The sequence below is a fragment of the Enhydra lutris genome, unplaced genomic scaffold (assembly GCF_002288905.1).
Source record: "Enhydra lutris kenyoni isolate GAN:26980312 unplaced genomic scaffold, ASM228890v2 scaffoldscaffold60, whole genome shotgun sequence".
NCBI classification, from domain to species: domain Eukaryota; kingdom Metazoa; phylum Chordata; class Mammalia; order Carnivora; family Mustelidae; genus Enhydra; species Enhydra lutris.
The window spans coordinates 3364093-3378223 of record NW_019154144.1 but is presented as its reverse complement, the minus strand read 5'-3'; the positions used below and the strand labels follow the sequence as shown (position 1 = coordinate 3378223).

Genomic DNA, 14131 nt, shown 5'->3' with positions numbered 1-14131 from the left:
GATATATTTGTATTTTCCAAATACCTGTCTTACCCCTATCTTCTCCTAATAAGAGAAAGCTATTACCTCATTATTTATAAAATTTATTTTTGTTAACTATTTACTTTGAAATGCATTACTAAGTACATTTTTATAGCTCATATAAATCTGTTATAACTAATTATTCATTTATTCATGAAAGGCAGCACAGCTCATTGTTTAAGAATCTGACTTCTGGAGCCAAAGTTTGTGCATCAGAATCCTCACTCTGGGGGCACCTGGGCGGCTCAGTCAGTTAAGTATCCAGCTCTTGGTTTCGCCTCAGGTCATGATCTCAGGTCCTGAGATCAAGCCCTATGTCAGGCTTGGTACTCAGCATGGAGTCTGCTTGTCCCTCTCCCTCTGCGCCTCCCCCTGATCCTCCCCCAACCTACAATAAATAAAATCCTAAAAAAAAAAAAAAAAAAAAAAAGGGCAGCTGTGATTACTGCCCTAGTTTCCAGCTCTCTGTCTCTGCTCCAGACCCTGGCCCCATAGATCAGATGTCTCACTAGTTTCTGCAACCACACCTTTCTCAACATAAGCTCACCAGCTGGCTTGCAAAGCGGCTCACTTTCCTTGTATTCACCCCTTTCCCTAATAACCAGCAAGACTCACGATAACTGCCTCCATCAAGCGTCCCCACAGTTGCCTCAGGCAGGAGTCTGGCAAAGTCTACTATTTTTTTTTTAAATATTTATCTATTTGAGAGAGAGAGAGAGAGAGATCACAAGTAGGCAGGAGGCAGGCAGAGAGAGAGGGGGAAGCAGGCTCCCTGCTGAGCAGAGAGCCCGATGCGGGGCTCAATCCCGGGACCCTGAGATCATGACCTGAGCCAAAGGCAGAGGCTTAACCCACTGAGCCACCCAGGCACCCTAGCAAAGTCTACTATTTATTCAAGGCTCAGTTCAAATACCATCACAAAGCCTTCACTGACCTTTCCAGGCAGGGCTGGGTGCTTCCTTGCCTGTGTCCTTAGAGAGTGATGTTGCTGTGGCTTCACGCAGCAACGTGCAGCGTGCTGCCTACCAGAATGAGCTTGCTGGAGGGCGGGCACCACCACTCAGCTGGAAGGGGCCAGCCTGCTGGGCATCCCCCACGACTGGCACCTCGTCCCCAAGGAGCACTTTATGTCCTCTGCACACCTGCATGTGCCGGTCCCCAAGGTCATCTCTAGCCACTGTGTACAGGTGTAACCACCAAACGAAGGAGCTCTAAAGTGATGGCTTCCGCGGGCCTCCAGCTCCAGGCACAGTCCTGTGTGGCAACGTCTTGAGTGTCCACACTGCAACACAAGCTGCACCCCCGAACCTGGAGAGATCCAATGTCTGACCTCTGATGTTCTTACTGGGCCAAGCCCCAGCTTCTTCCAGACTCACCCGGGATAGAGTTCTCCAGGATAGGGAAGGGGTTCAAATGCTAGGCAGCTAAAAAGGACAAATGCTCACAGCATGGCCTTCTCCACAGTAGGATGAACTCGTCATCACGGAGCTACCACCTCTGAAACAACGTGGGTCTCAATGTCCTATTCTCTCCTGGGGCATCTTGCCCAGGTTCTTGCTTAACGTAAATACTCAATAAAGACTTGTTAAATGAATGGATGGATGAATAAATTCTTACTCAACAGCAATAAATGTAATATAATGTAAATATGTAGTATGTATACATACACATACATATGTAATATGTAAAATGTAAAGGTAATGTAGTAAGTCCCCAGTTTAATAAACAACTAATGTGATAATGTGATAATGTGATGGTTAATGTAGTAACCATCAGTTACTACAAAAAAATGAATCGAATCTTCAGTAAGCATCCAACTGCTCTCACCTAAAAAGAGAACTGTAGTGATATCCAGACACACACAGTCAAAGCTAACCTTTCAGTGAAGTGCCTCATGCTGTCTCCTTGACAATAAAAAAAATTTTCTAAAAACAGGAAACAAAAAACCATCCTTTTTTTTTCTTTCTCCAGCTTCTTCATACTGAAAGGTTTTGTTCTGGCTTATCTTATGGAAATAAAGTCTTTTTTTTTTAAACTAATAAATCAAAGTCTGTAGACTAACTCTCCTCAAGCAAATAGTGATTTACAAAACTTTCTGTGAACAGGGAAAAAATTATCATTTATTTGTTAAGGTTGAGATTCTTCCAGGTTTTAAATAAAGTTCATATCACAAAAGAAGACAATAAAATTCTAAGTGTCTGTTCTTTTCAAAAGCTATTTAGTTCGGGGGGGGGGGGGGGTTCTGAGCAGGTAGTTTGGCTCCATTTGGCCCAAAGCAGAAAATGCAATCCAACAACTGCCAACTGCAATGCACACAGCTACAACGTTCCCCTACCTGTCCCCACAAACTCTTCTAAGAATACCCCACCTCTGAACTTGCTTTTCTGTATTTGCAGATTGCCTTAAAAACAGAACCATAGGGTATAGTGCAGAAACAATGAATTTTGGAACACTGAAAATAAATAAATAAAAAATAAAAAAAAAAAAAAAACAGAACCATAATTTCTCTGTGCTTCTGCCCACATTTGTCTCGGGTCCTGCCTCCACTGCGAACTCGGGCCTCCCCTCCCTGCTACACTCACTACTACAGGGGCTGATTTCCTCACTCAAAGTGGTTCCCAAATCAAGGGTGACCCTTGCCCTGTACTCTCATTGAAGCTCACACCTTAGAGTCTTCAACAATTTTTGTTTTACTAGAACCAACTAAAAAAACCACCAGGATGCTTTTATATTCTTTCCTTTATTGTTTCCAACTTAATCTTATCTGAAATTCAGATTAATCTTATCTGAAATTCCTTTGGAGAACAATACTGGTTTCCATAACTTTAGGCAAGTATTAAGACCTAAGACTTCTGAAGCTATAGTACAGATGATCACAGTCTCAGTTCCCCTTGGTTACTGGATCCCAGGTCCCATGAGGGAGAAGACGACATTCAGAGGATCACCTCTCCATCAACAATACAAGGACAAGATACTCCGACAGTGTCTTTACCAGAATCCAAGCTCTTTGCTCCCACTCCAGGTAACAAAAAATACATATATATGCAAGTATTTTCACACAAATGTCCATTCAAGAAGGAATTTTCTTAGGTTCGAGAAACAGAAGTCAAATCATAACTGATGCACATATAGTATGCACATAGTAGGTGTCTCAAAGAACACACACTCAAGTGCCTGATTAATTAAGAGATTGTGGCACAAACTCGCCTTGTGGGTTTCTGCCAGCCTCACCTGCACGTGGCCTTTTGTTTGTGCACCTCTTTAAATAGCTAATCTTTGTAACTTCACACTACCCCTCCATCTGTAATGTGGGGAGAAAAAAACCTGAGGGGGAAAAAATAGCACTTCCTCAAAATCTGAATTCTCGTATCCACAGATACGCATTTAGGAACTCTGTGCTCACCAACCACATCCCCCATCTCACTGACTTTACTTTCCATCCATTCCAGTCTAAAAAGACCAGTACATAGTGCACTGTGAACACATCCTTACCCATCATCCAAACCGTTGCCCAAATCCCAGTTTCCACCTGGCATCCTAACAGTAAGCCTTCTTGACAATTTGCCTTTGTCTTCCAGTTCCAGTTTCTAAGTTCTCGGCTGACGGCCCTCCAGCTCATTTTTCTTGTCTTTCTTACCTGATTTGACGTGTCTTGTTTCCTTACCCTCTCAGGCTTCACATGCACAATGGACACGACATTAATAAATGTATGCTTCTTACATACTGTCCTACTTCCTCACTGGTTTCAAATAGGCACCACTGTTCTAACGGGCCCTCTGTATTGCCTGGAGATGTCCTTTCACATTCGTAAGTACCTAATACAACCACAGATGACCAATTAATATTTGTTGGATAAATTTTTGAAGATGCTTATCTCGACGTCTAGCATCGACCTAATGATATAGTCATTTCTATTATGAAGCAGTTACCGCCTACGTCATAAGGAAGTCAAAGAGCTTGAGGATCTTTCTAACCTGTCACTCCCCAGCAATCAAGAATGGTACTCTGCACATAGAAGAGCACTTGGTAAAGTCTGCTAGCTGACTGATTGGAAGAAACATCCAACTGTAAACCACAGAGCCATTATAAGCTGCCTTATAAGCTTCAAAACTGGAGATGAACAGAACAACTCAAAATGACCCAAAGTATTTTAGAAATAAGGGAAAGAGTTTTACCATTCTAGCAACAACTCCCAGTACAGTACTAAGTTTCAGACGGAAAGTTAGTTTAGGCTCCTGTTTTTATATTCGCATTTAGAACGATGAAAAATGTTTGTGTTCTTAATAAGACCACATTTTAGCACTTTGAGGCAAAACAGGCCTAGGTAACAACTTGCCAAAGCAAAGAGAACAGCTAGAAGCAGATGCATAATCACAGAAGCCATTAAATTTCTGCACCTTAATTTTTGGCAGATTTTGTAGTCAAGTGCAACCTGACAAGGGTAATGAATAAACAAACAGCAGTTCTAGACATCTGGTAGTGTGGGAGGAATAGATATTTTGGGCTATCAGATAAATATTCAAAGATAAAACTTACTGTTGATTCCACCCTTAGCAAGAAAATTTTGTGAATGCTCATGGTGGGCAAATCTATGGGGAAAATCCAGATTGCAACCTGAACACTTCCTGATTCAGGTCCCTAGTGACATGAGAGCCCCAGGCATCCTGCTCAATTAGAGGTACAGCACGCATCTGCCAAACCATGGGGTTGACCCATCCTCGAAGGGGCGAGCATGCTCCCCAACACAGAGCTGGGATGCCCTGACAACTTCTGCCTTAGATTCTCCTTTCTCCACTTCTGTGGCTGATGAATGAGCTGTCAATTCTTTCCCAAAAATATGTCAATTTCTTAAAACGAGTCCCAGTTAAATTTTAAGTAGGGAGTCATACCTGCCTCTTAAAGGGACTTTGGCCCACCTGCATGTTTTGTGGATCTCAGCATTTAATTCTCTGAAGTTAACCTTATTGCTCTATCTTCATGTAGTTTTAGGTCAGGGTATCCCAATACTGCCACCAGGATTGTCCACAAACCCTGTATTAGCTGTCAACTATCTTTGGATCTTTAAAATTCGACTTTAAATTCTTTAAAATTCAATCTTTAAAATTCAATAAATCACATGTATACCATTAAAAAACAAAACAAAACAAAAAAAAAACACCCCTATAAAGAGAAAAAAATGAACCAGTATCCAGTATAGTTGCAGACTCTAAAATGTTCCTGGCCATTTCAACTACCAAAAGGCAGGATCTTGTGAGCAAATTAAATCCAAGCATTAAAGTTTTGTCATAACTACCTCGGTATTCACAGTTGGCTTCCATCCTAGGAAAGAATTTCAGAATAAGAAAAGTAGACTATCTTATAATTAAAGGGAAGTTTCCTTATTGCTTTAGTCTAGACTCCATTTATTATCACAGAAATTAAATGCTGGAAAAGAAGGGTTTGCTTAATGATGTAGCTTAATTACGTGTCTTTAAACGTAAAACCAATATTGCCACCTAGTGGCAATCTGAGACAGCTACTCAACACGTGGAACGTGCAAAGTGTACACGGAAAGGACAATAAAAATTAGGGATAAGCAAACTGAAAACAGAAGCATAAAATAAAGTGCTAGAAAAGGTAAATACAGACGTGAAATGGAACTGCTTTCTAAGCTTTAAAAGCTGAGAAAAATCTATCAGTGAAAAATGCAGTTTCTAATATTGTCCACGTGCAGCATTACATGAGGAGCTGTGGGGGATACAAAGAGAAGTACAGAGCAGGGCTCACCTCCCTTTGGAGTCTGAGGGCAGGACAGATGCCCTGGAGGAGAAAGGGCACTGCAGGGGAGCCTGTGGGAGACACCAGAGGAGCATCCCAGAAAGTGGTGTTCATCCTGCTGTCCGTTGTGGCGGACCAAGGCTATCAAAGTAACAATAACAAACATTCAGCCCTTTAAAGGAAGGGAACCCCATCACAGGCTACAACACGGATGAACCTTGAGGACAGTACATTAAGTAAAATAAGCCTGTTCGGAAAAAGACAAATACTCTATGATCCCACTTACGAGGGGTACATAGAGCCGTCGGATTCATAGAGACAACGTCCAAGGGTTACCAAGTGCGGAGGGAAGGGAAATGTAGAGTTGTCGTGTCATGGGTATGCATCCAGTTTCTGTGGGGAAGACAAAAAGCTCCGGAAACTGGTTACGCATTGTGAATGTGCTTTATAGTATTTATACCTAAAAATGGTTGAGGGCAGATTTTACATGCTTTGCTTTTTTCTTTTTTTCTTCTTTTTTAACCATCATTAAGAAAAGTCACAATAACAAGAGCACCAGTAACAGCAAAGTGCTCTGAGTGGGGACACCTCCCGAAGTAAGTGCAAGGGCAGGAGTCCCCACAGCAAGATGGCCCAGTGGCATGGCCATTTTTGAGACCCTGTCTTACGAGTTCGGTTGTGGGAACAGGACAGCAGCGACCACTGTTCAAGAGGCTATTCCTTCAGCGTCCCTGACATCAGACCGTGCCCCTTCTCTGTGTCTCACGCACTCCTCCTACATCCCCAGAGGGCTGCTCATGCTCTGCCCAGTCCCCAAACCCTGGTTTTCCCCCACAGTCCCACTGCCCCCCAGAAGAAGCACCTTCAAGCTTTCCGCCACTGCCTACATATGTTCCTAATTCCAAATCCACCACCTTCTGGCCAAACTGTGCTCCTGAGTTTCAAGCAAACAAACATCCAGCCTCCAGTATGCGACACCTCCACCTCAGATGTCATGGGCAGAAACCTGCAGTCCTCTTGCACCCTGCAAACCCACGAATCCCAGCCTCTCCCTCAGATGGCGGCCCCGCTCCACCCCACCTCAGCCTGACCTGGGCACTGGTCCTGACTTCTCCACCCCTCACCCCAACTGCCCCCATTCTGGCCTCACATCCCCTACCACCACCACCCCGCCAGCTCCACCCCTCGCTCCTGGCCCCGTGCCTCTCACACTGCCTGTGGTGAAGCACCAGCAGAGGTCTGCACCCCCACTTTGAGCAGCATTACCCTGGACAGTTCCAGTGACTTGAGATGAGGCTCCTTACCCCAGGCTCATGTCTGTTCAGCTGCCCTCCTCACAGCCACCGGAGTGATGGTTTTAAAATACAGAGCTGACACAAGGAGGCCCTAATGACTCTCCCCTAGCCAGTCATTTTCAACAGGCAGTGCTTGTAGTAACAGGGACTGTGGGTTCCTCCTGCATGTACTGCCAGGGGCCAGAGATGCTAAATGTCTTGGATCTCAAAGAAATAGTTCTCAAATGCCCAGAGCATCCCCTGAGAGGCCCTGAGAAAGGCCTGGACCCTTAAGAAGACCTACAGCTCATCTGCAGTCAGTCCCTACCTACCCTTCTGGGCTGTGGCACCCACACCGCTCCACATCCTGGGCAACACGCTTGTGCTGCTCCCCTGGCTGCCTTCCTCCGGTTGTCTACAGAGAAGCCCTCCCTGCTCCCACCCCCCTCTTTAACCTCACTAGTGCCTGATTTTTTATTTATTTTTATTGTACTGTGGCAAGAACAACTTAACATGAGCTCTGTCCTTGCAACAAGGCAAAAACTTTTTAGTGTACAACAGAGTACAATGCTGGAGTGCCAACCCCAGAGCTCAGTCATCTTACTTAATTGAAACTTTCGGCCTGTTGCTAACTCCTCACTTCCCCCTCTCCTGGTTACTACCGCCCTGGCCTTTGATTCTATGAATCTGACTATTTTTAGATATCTCATGCACATGAAATCATGTAGTATTTGTCTTTCTACACTTCAGCCTTGCTTTAAAATTGCCCATGTATGGGCCTATCTCCTCTCCTGGACTGTGGGCTCTTCAAGCACAAGGACTACATTTTGCTGATGTCTGCATGGCCAGTGCTTTGCTCTGTAAATACTGAATGAATGAGTGAATGAATGGGAGGTTCATAGATAAATTCTTCTATTGACTAGGGGAGTCCTTGGTGTGTAAACAATGTCCTGACTTTAGCAGTGATGTCAATTTGTCTCTTCTTCCTTTTAGTGATTATAATCACCTTCCTCCTTTCAGCGATTAGAACTCTTTGCATTTTGACTGGATCCAAAGGCCACCCAGCTAGAGATTACATTTCCCAGCCTACATGTGCCCACATGACGGTGGGATGTAAGGAGAAATGACAGAAAAGACATATACCACTTCAGGGACATAACCTTAAAAGGAAACTGGTTGTCCTGCATACACCAGAATGTCAATGTTGTGATAGTTAACCGGTTCCAACCACGCCAATGAGGACAAGACACTTTAGCCGATGGTAAAGTAACAAAACAGAAGGATTCTGGCACAGAGCTGCCAATCCCCAGCCCACACACCCATGGGACTATTTGTGAGTGGAAGGAAACCCCCACCTTCCTTAACTCATTGCTATGTTGTCTGCGTTAATGTAGTCAAGTGAATTTTCTTCTTCTTCTCCATATTCTCTCGAAGATTCACTTACTCAAGAGATCCTATTTTCCTCGCACCAACTCATACTCAATCTTTTTATACAACTCTTTTCTCCACATTCTGTTGTTTCACTGGGAGAAGTAAAATAGCTATTCTAGTTAATATGAGAGGGATCCACCATTATCAATTTAAGAATTAACCAAAAAATTTCAAATAGGGAAAATAATTTACTTAAACCAAGTTTTCATTTTAATTTGTTCAATTTCCTCTTGATTCAATTCCACTGCCATAGGTTGAATACCCATTCTGTTTAAGGTGCTCAGGAGGAAGAAAAAGCAGAACAAGCTGGATTAAATGGGGAAGATACATAATTTAAAAGACACGATTCCCTCTGTGAGAAGGAAGGTATTTTTGAGAACAAGGACACATGCTTACATAAAGATACACAAGCTCTTAACTCATAAGAGTAAGTGATACGTAAGTCTGTCCTGGTGTCATTACTGATTATGCAATCCGAGGTAACTGCCAAGGCCTAATTGAACTAAATTCCATTAATGCCTGCCTGAACCCAACCGAGGGATTATTCAGGCTACAGATTCCCCATCCTCTCTGCCTTGGCCTTTATTTGGCCACTCCACTAGTGCTTTACCAGAGCATATGGAACAAAGCCATCCAGTCAAGGTTGCTGCATGTCTGTCTCTCTGACGAAATCAGACAAGGTTTAGTAGAAGGAAATCTCCAAAGTTGGGTTCCCAAACAAAGAAGTATTTTAAACTCATCACCAGCATCTATCTCCAATTACCAAAAAACAATCTGTCTCTAGCATGCTAGTCTTTGCTTTCCCTTGAGAAGGTGTGACGCTCTAAGGAGGGGAGGCAAGGACCTGTCCTTATAAGGATGCTGGGAGGTCGGATGAATTTTATAGGTAAAGCCTTTAAAGGTTAAGCACAACTAAACCTTATGCTCAGCACTATCTCAGCCTTGAATACCATTAAGGCTAACTTGTCCATGGCTATTTACAATCCTTTATTTCCCAGCACCCACCAACAGAAAGAAAGCAATCCATCAGAGACACACATCTCCTGTCAAAGAGTTCTTGCCAACAGAGCTGAGGGATGGCCTTCATCTATAGACAAGCACGTGTCTTGAAGGCCACAGCAAGGCAGTGTAGTGAGCAGGGTTGGCGGAATGTTTTTTGCTCCGCTAAAGAAAGCATCTCTACGGCAAGACAAGAAGGTAGATCTTCCTTTACCCAAACCTCCAGCATTATTCATAGCAGCTTTAGATTCAGTTCATGCCTATTTTAAACATTATTAAAATATGTACCTGCCATGTGTCGATCTTTCTCTCTATAATCCTTCCTGGATATTGCATTATAAATCAACCCAAAAGTTCAATTAATGATATCCAATTAAAAAACAGATTAAGAGACTCATGGAGGAAACACTAAGGTTAATGAAAATGTTATTTCAATATGAAAATTGCCAAAGAACCTGGTACTAAAATTCTGAATATTAATTATCCCTGCTATTTTAAGCCCTGCTTTTATAATGTTATCCCTTCCACTTCTTTTTATCATACTTTATGACAAAACCACAATAGTCCTACACAATTATGCAAGTCTCTTAAATTTAAAAAAATAAGAAGAATTTAGAAAATGAGGCTTTGAGCATCTGGAATTAACAAGAACATTTTAAACAAGACGATATTAAATAAACAAAACAAGTCGGAAAAGTTACTCTTATCTAAATAAAATGGATTCTCTACAGATGGAGTACTTTGGAAAAAATGAAAACAACAACAAACAAGTAACAGGCAGACATCCCAGCCATCACTACATACCTGTGTAAGATGTGCCGCTTGTTTTAAGATGCTTTTTTTTAACTGTTCTGCTCTCTTTGCATGAAAAGAATTACTTTGACTCTGGATGACAAATACAATTCCTTTTAAATCTAGAACCAAAAAAAAAAAAAAAAAAGATTTCAGGTATTTATTTTTCAACAAATGAAATATACTTAAAAGCAAGTTTAAAAAAGAAAAGCTGCAAGGCAAGCCTTCAGGCCATAAACTCTTAGGGAAAAAAAAATCCATTTAAATGTAATCATAGCGACAAAAATCTCTTTTTGAACTGATCTCTGAAACATCCTTCCTAGAAGTTAGCAAATAAGCTCACTGTATTCCATCAAATCTGCAGTAACAAATGTGCACCTGCTCCTGCGTCTGTCGAAAGCACGACTGGTAAATGTGAGAAAGTAGGAAAACATCTACAACACTAGCCTCCCTAGTAGCTGAAAATCTTGTTTGCCACTAGCCTTCTAATGAGTCACACATAACCCTACCTTGCACCGTGACTTGTTATGGGTTGAAGGGCATCCCTCAAACACCACAGGTTCAAGTCCAACCCCCCAGGACCTCCGAATGTGACCTTACTTGGAACCGAGTCTTTACAAAGAGGCACTCAAGTTAAAGTGAGGTTGTTGGTGGGGGACCTAAGCCAGTATATTTGGTGTCCTTACACAAAGAGGAAATCTGGATGCAGATACACAGAGGGAAGATGATGTGAAGCCCCTGGGAGAAGACAGCCTTCTACAAGTCACAGAGAAAGGCCTCAGAAGAAACCCTCCCTGCCCACACCTTGGGCTCAGACTTTCACCCTTCAGAACTGTGAGATGCATTTCCATTGTTTAAGCCACACAATTTGTGGCATTTTGTTTCAGCAAACCTAGCAAACTAATAACACCACCTCAAGAATGTTTTGGATGGCTCTTTAAGGTGACACTCAACAGTGACGACTTCCGTCCCATCAGGTCACGAGAGCTTGCAAATAAATAACTCCATAATCTCTACTCTGCTTCACAGGGCACCTGGCCAGAATTACGTGTTATCTCCAGGAAAACAGCCACGATTCCACAAGAGCAGGGCTTCACAAGAAGTGTGGCATACAAGCCCATCTACAACAACACTGGAAGTGTTTGCCAGCCCCCTAGACTCTCGCTTCAGGGTGGCCAGCTTTCTTGCAATGACGAGCACAGAGCAAACCCTTGAATGTTAGGCCCACCTGACCGGGGAAGACAATCGGAGGTCTTGCCAGCAAAGATGGTTGCTTAGTCCCCACAATGGAGAAGCACATTAGGTTCTGAGTTTGCAATAAAGCAATGGACAGAAACAGCCCTAGGGTCACCAACCTGCCCCCAGACAGGGGTACTGGCAAAAGGCAGACCTCACATAAACTGTAGCCTCCAGTCCACCTTACAACAATAAATGTAGGGACCAACCCCCCCACCATGTGCCTCTCCTTTTAACACCTCGACTCAGAGACATAATCTGATTTTAATTTTATCCCATATATTTTATTGTTTTCATGTTCAGTTCTATAGTTCCATTCATTTATTCAATCACTCAAATATTCATACAGCAAATAGCTCCACAGTGAGCCATCTAGATCCTAAAAATAACCCAAAATGCTCTTTGGTTAAAACTCAATAAAAAATTTAAAGGGAAAAGTTCAACAAGCTATTGAATATGACCTAATTCTTTTCCTTTGGGGGTTTATATAAATATGAACATCCCACATACCTACCCTTCTTTCAAATCAGCTTCTTGGCTTTATAAATAGGACATACAGATAAGACTTAAACAAGTATCTCATGTTTCAACTGAAATGTAGTATTTGTTCTACTGTATCTGAAACATTAATGTAAGTGACATATCAAAAGAGGAGTTATAAAGACTTACTTTTGTTAAAAATGAAATAAACTTCAGAGAAAAATTTTTGCAAAATTTAATAAAGCTGAAGATGCACATTCCCAACAACCCAGGAACTCCACTCCTACTAATCATCCTTGAGAAATTTGCATATGTATAAACAAGGATATATAACAAGAGTGCTCACAGCAGGATTGTGTAAAAGGAAAAAATCTGAAGCAACTCCAATACCTACTAAGAAAATAAACCAATTGGAATACTATGCAGCAATGAAAATTAACAAGTACTTGAGGCATCACCCCAGATGGACATTATAGGTGAATCCTACAGACTGAAAAACAAAAGCAAGCTACAAAGGAATAACCATATAAATCAAAGGTTTGTGAAAAGATATGCACAAATATATATAAGGTGGATATTATCACATGTGATCAGAAAATATAAAAGATTACATGAGAACACCAAATCAAGACCACAGTTATAAGGCTCCTGCTATGTCAGGAATGTTTTATTTCTTAAACTACTTGGTAGATACATGGATGTTCATTGTATCACTCTTTGTGGCTTCCCCTATGTTCAAAATAATTCATAAGAGGATTTTTAGAAGGGCAAATCCATCTGTAAAAAGGTTAATACTGCAGTAATCAACTCCTGCCTTTTCTTCTACCAGATCAGCAAAATTCCCACTGCTCCCACAAAGACAACAGTCCTTCCACATGGGAAAGAGGGTTTGCAGGAAGAAAAAAGTGAATCCTTCTCCTTTGCTTGCACCTGAGTCACATGCTCTGGGTTTTATTTGTTTTTTCTGCTACTAGGAAACCACCACCTTCCTTCTCCTCCTTGATCACACGTGCTCTGGGCACTCATCCAGCAAATGTGCCTAAGTCTGTACTGAGGGCAAGATTCTGGCGTGCTGAGAGAGGGAAGCACAGTCCCAGCAATAGCGAGCCTGAGCCAAGGTCAGAAGGCAGCCATTACAGTACAGAGCTAAGTGGGGAACTACGGGAGCAGGGGCGGGTGGTGGAGGGAGAGCAAGTGCAAGCAGACCTTCTGGAAAGGGGCATTTCCTGCTTTTCCTTTAAAATGCAGCAATTTTCTTCAGACCCAGGCAGAGAGGGTGGCAGATCAGAGGTGGAGAAGGAAGCAGGGTTATCACAGAGCCCACAGCCTGCCTTCTCTCTGCAGCATCAGGAGTCAGTGACCGGGGAGTCTGTCAGGTACTTGAGAGAAAAAGATGAAGGGAACAGTCAGCGATAAAGTTAGAGGGGGAGGCTGGCTCAGCCAGATCAGACCATGAAGGATTTAAGTGCACACTAAGAGTGCATCTTTAGATTAATAGCTTTCAAACAGGGGAAGGGCCACGGAGCCATCTGGGACCCCACAGAGTGGGGCCTTCCCAGAAAAGCGATGAGGACCTTGTGTCCTGGGGATGCCCACAGAAGAGGTGGGAGAAGCTTCTCAACAGAGAGGACAGTGAAGGTCTGGGAGAGCATGTGGAATTAGGGCCCTGAAAATAGTAACAGCTGGGAATGGCTGAGAAATAGGGTGCAAATCGGGCAGTTACGGGTGATGAGTTGAAAGAGGAATAAAGGGGTCGTACACTGAGTGCCTGAAGACAATGAAGGGCGTGATGGGCCAGAAGAGGAAGATAAAGAAATCAGTCAAGACTGGGAAAGAACCCGTGTGGGTCTGAGGCCAATGGTAAGCTACAGAGCATTAAGGAAAGGTGATGGAACCAAGAAGGTCCTTAGAAAAGACCCCTGAAGGAGAAATAGTAATTCTTTGAAGGAAAAAGAAATCAAAGGTTCTCTATTTCTCAGAGAAATAGACTAATTTCTCTGATAAGAAATTAGTCTACTAAGTACTAATCCCTCGGGGACAGAGGTAATGCAGAAACACAGACTCCATCCTGCTGCTGTCTCTCTGATGAGCAATCAGCGTGCAGCTCTTCTGATAAAAGCCGAACAGCAAGCGGACTCAGG

The 14131-nt window shown here is 42.8% G+C and overlaps 1 protein-coding gene across 1 annotated transcript in view; it reads right to left on the bottom strand.

The window, feature by feature from the left end:
* The window catches only part of LOC111158531 (beta 3-glucosyltransferase), a 116170-nt gene that overhangs the window by 75950 nt on the left and 26089 nt on the right, over positions 1 to 14131 (bottom strand). The window contains exon 4 of the mRNA XM_022520626.1: positions 10287 to 10396. Within this exon, the coding sequence (XP_022376334.1) occupies positions 10287 to 10396 (110 nt within the window). The remainder of the gene's footprint in view (positions 1 to 10286; positions 10397 to 14131) is intronic.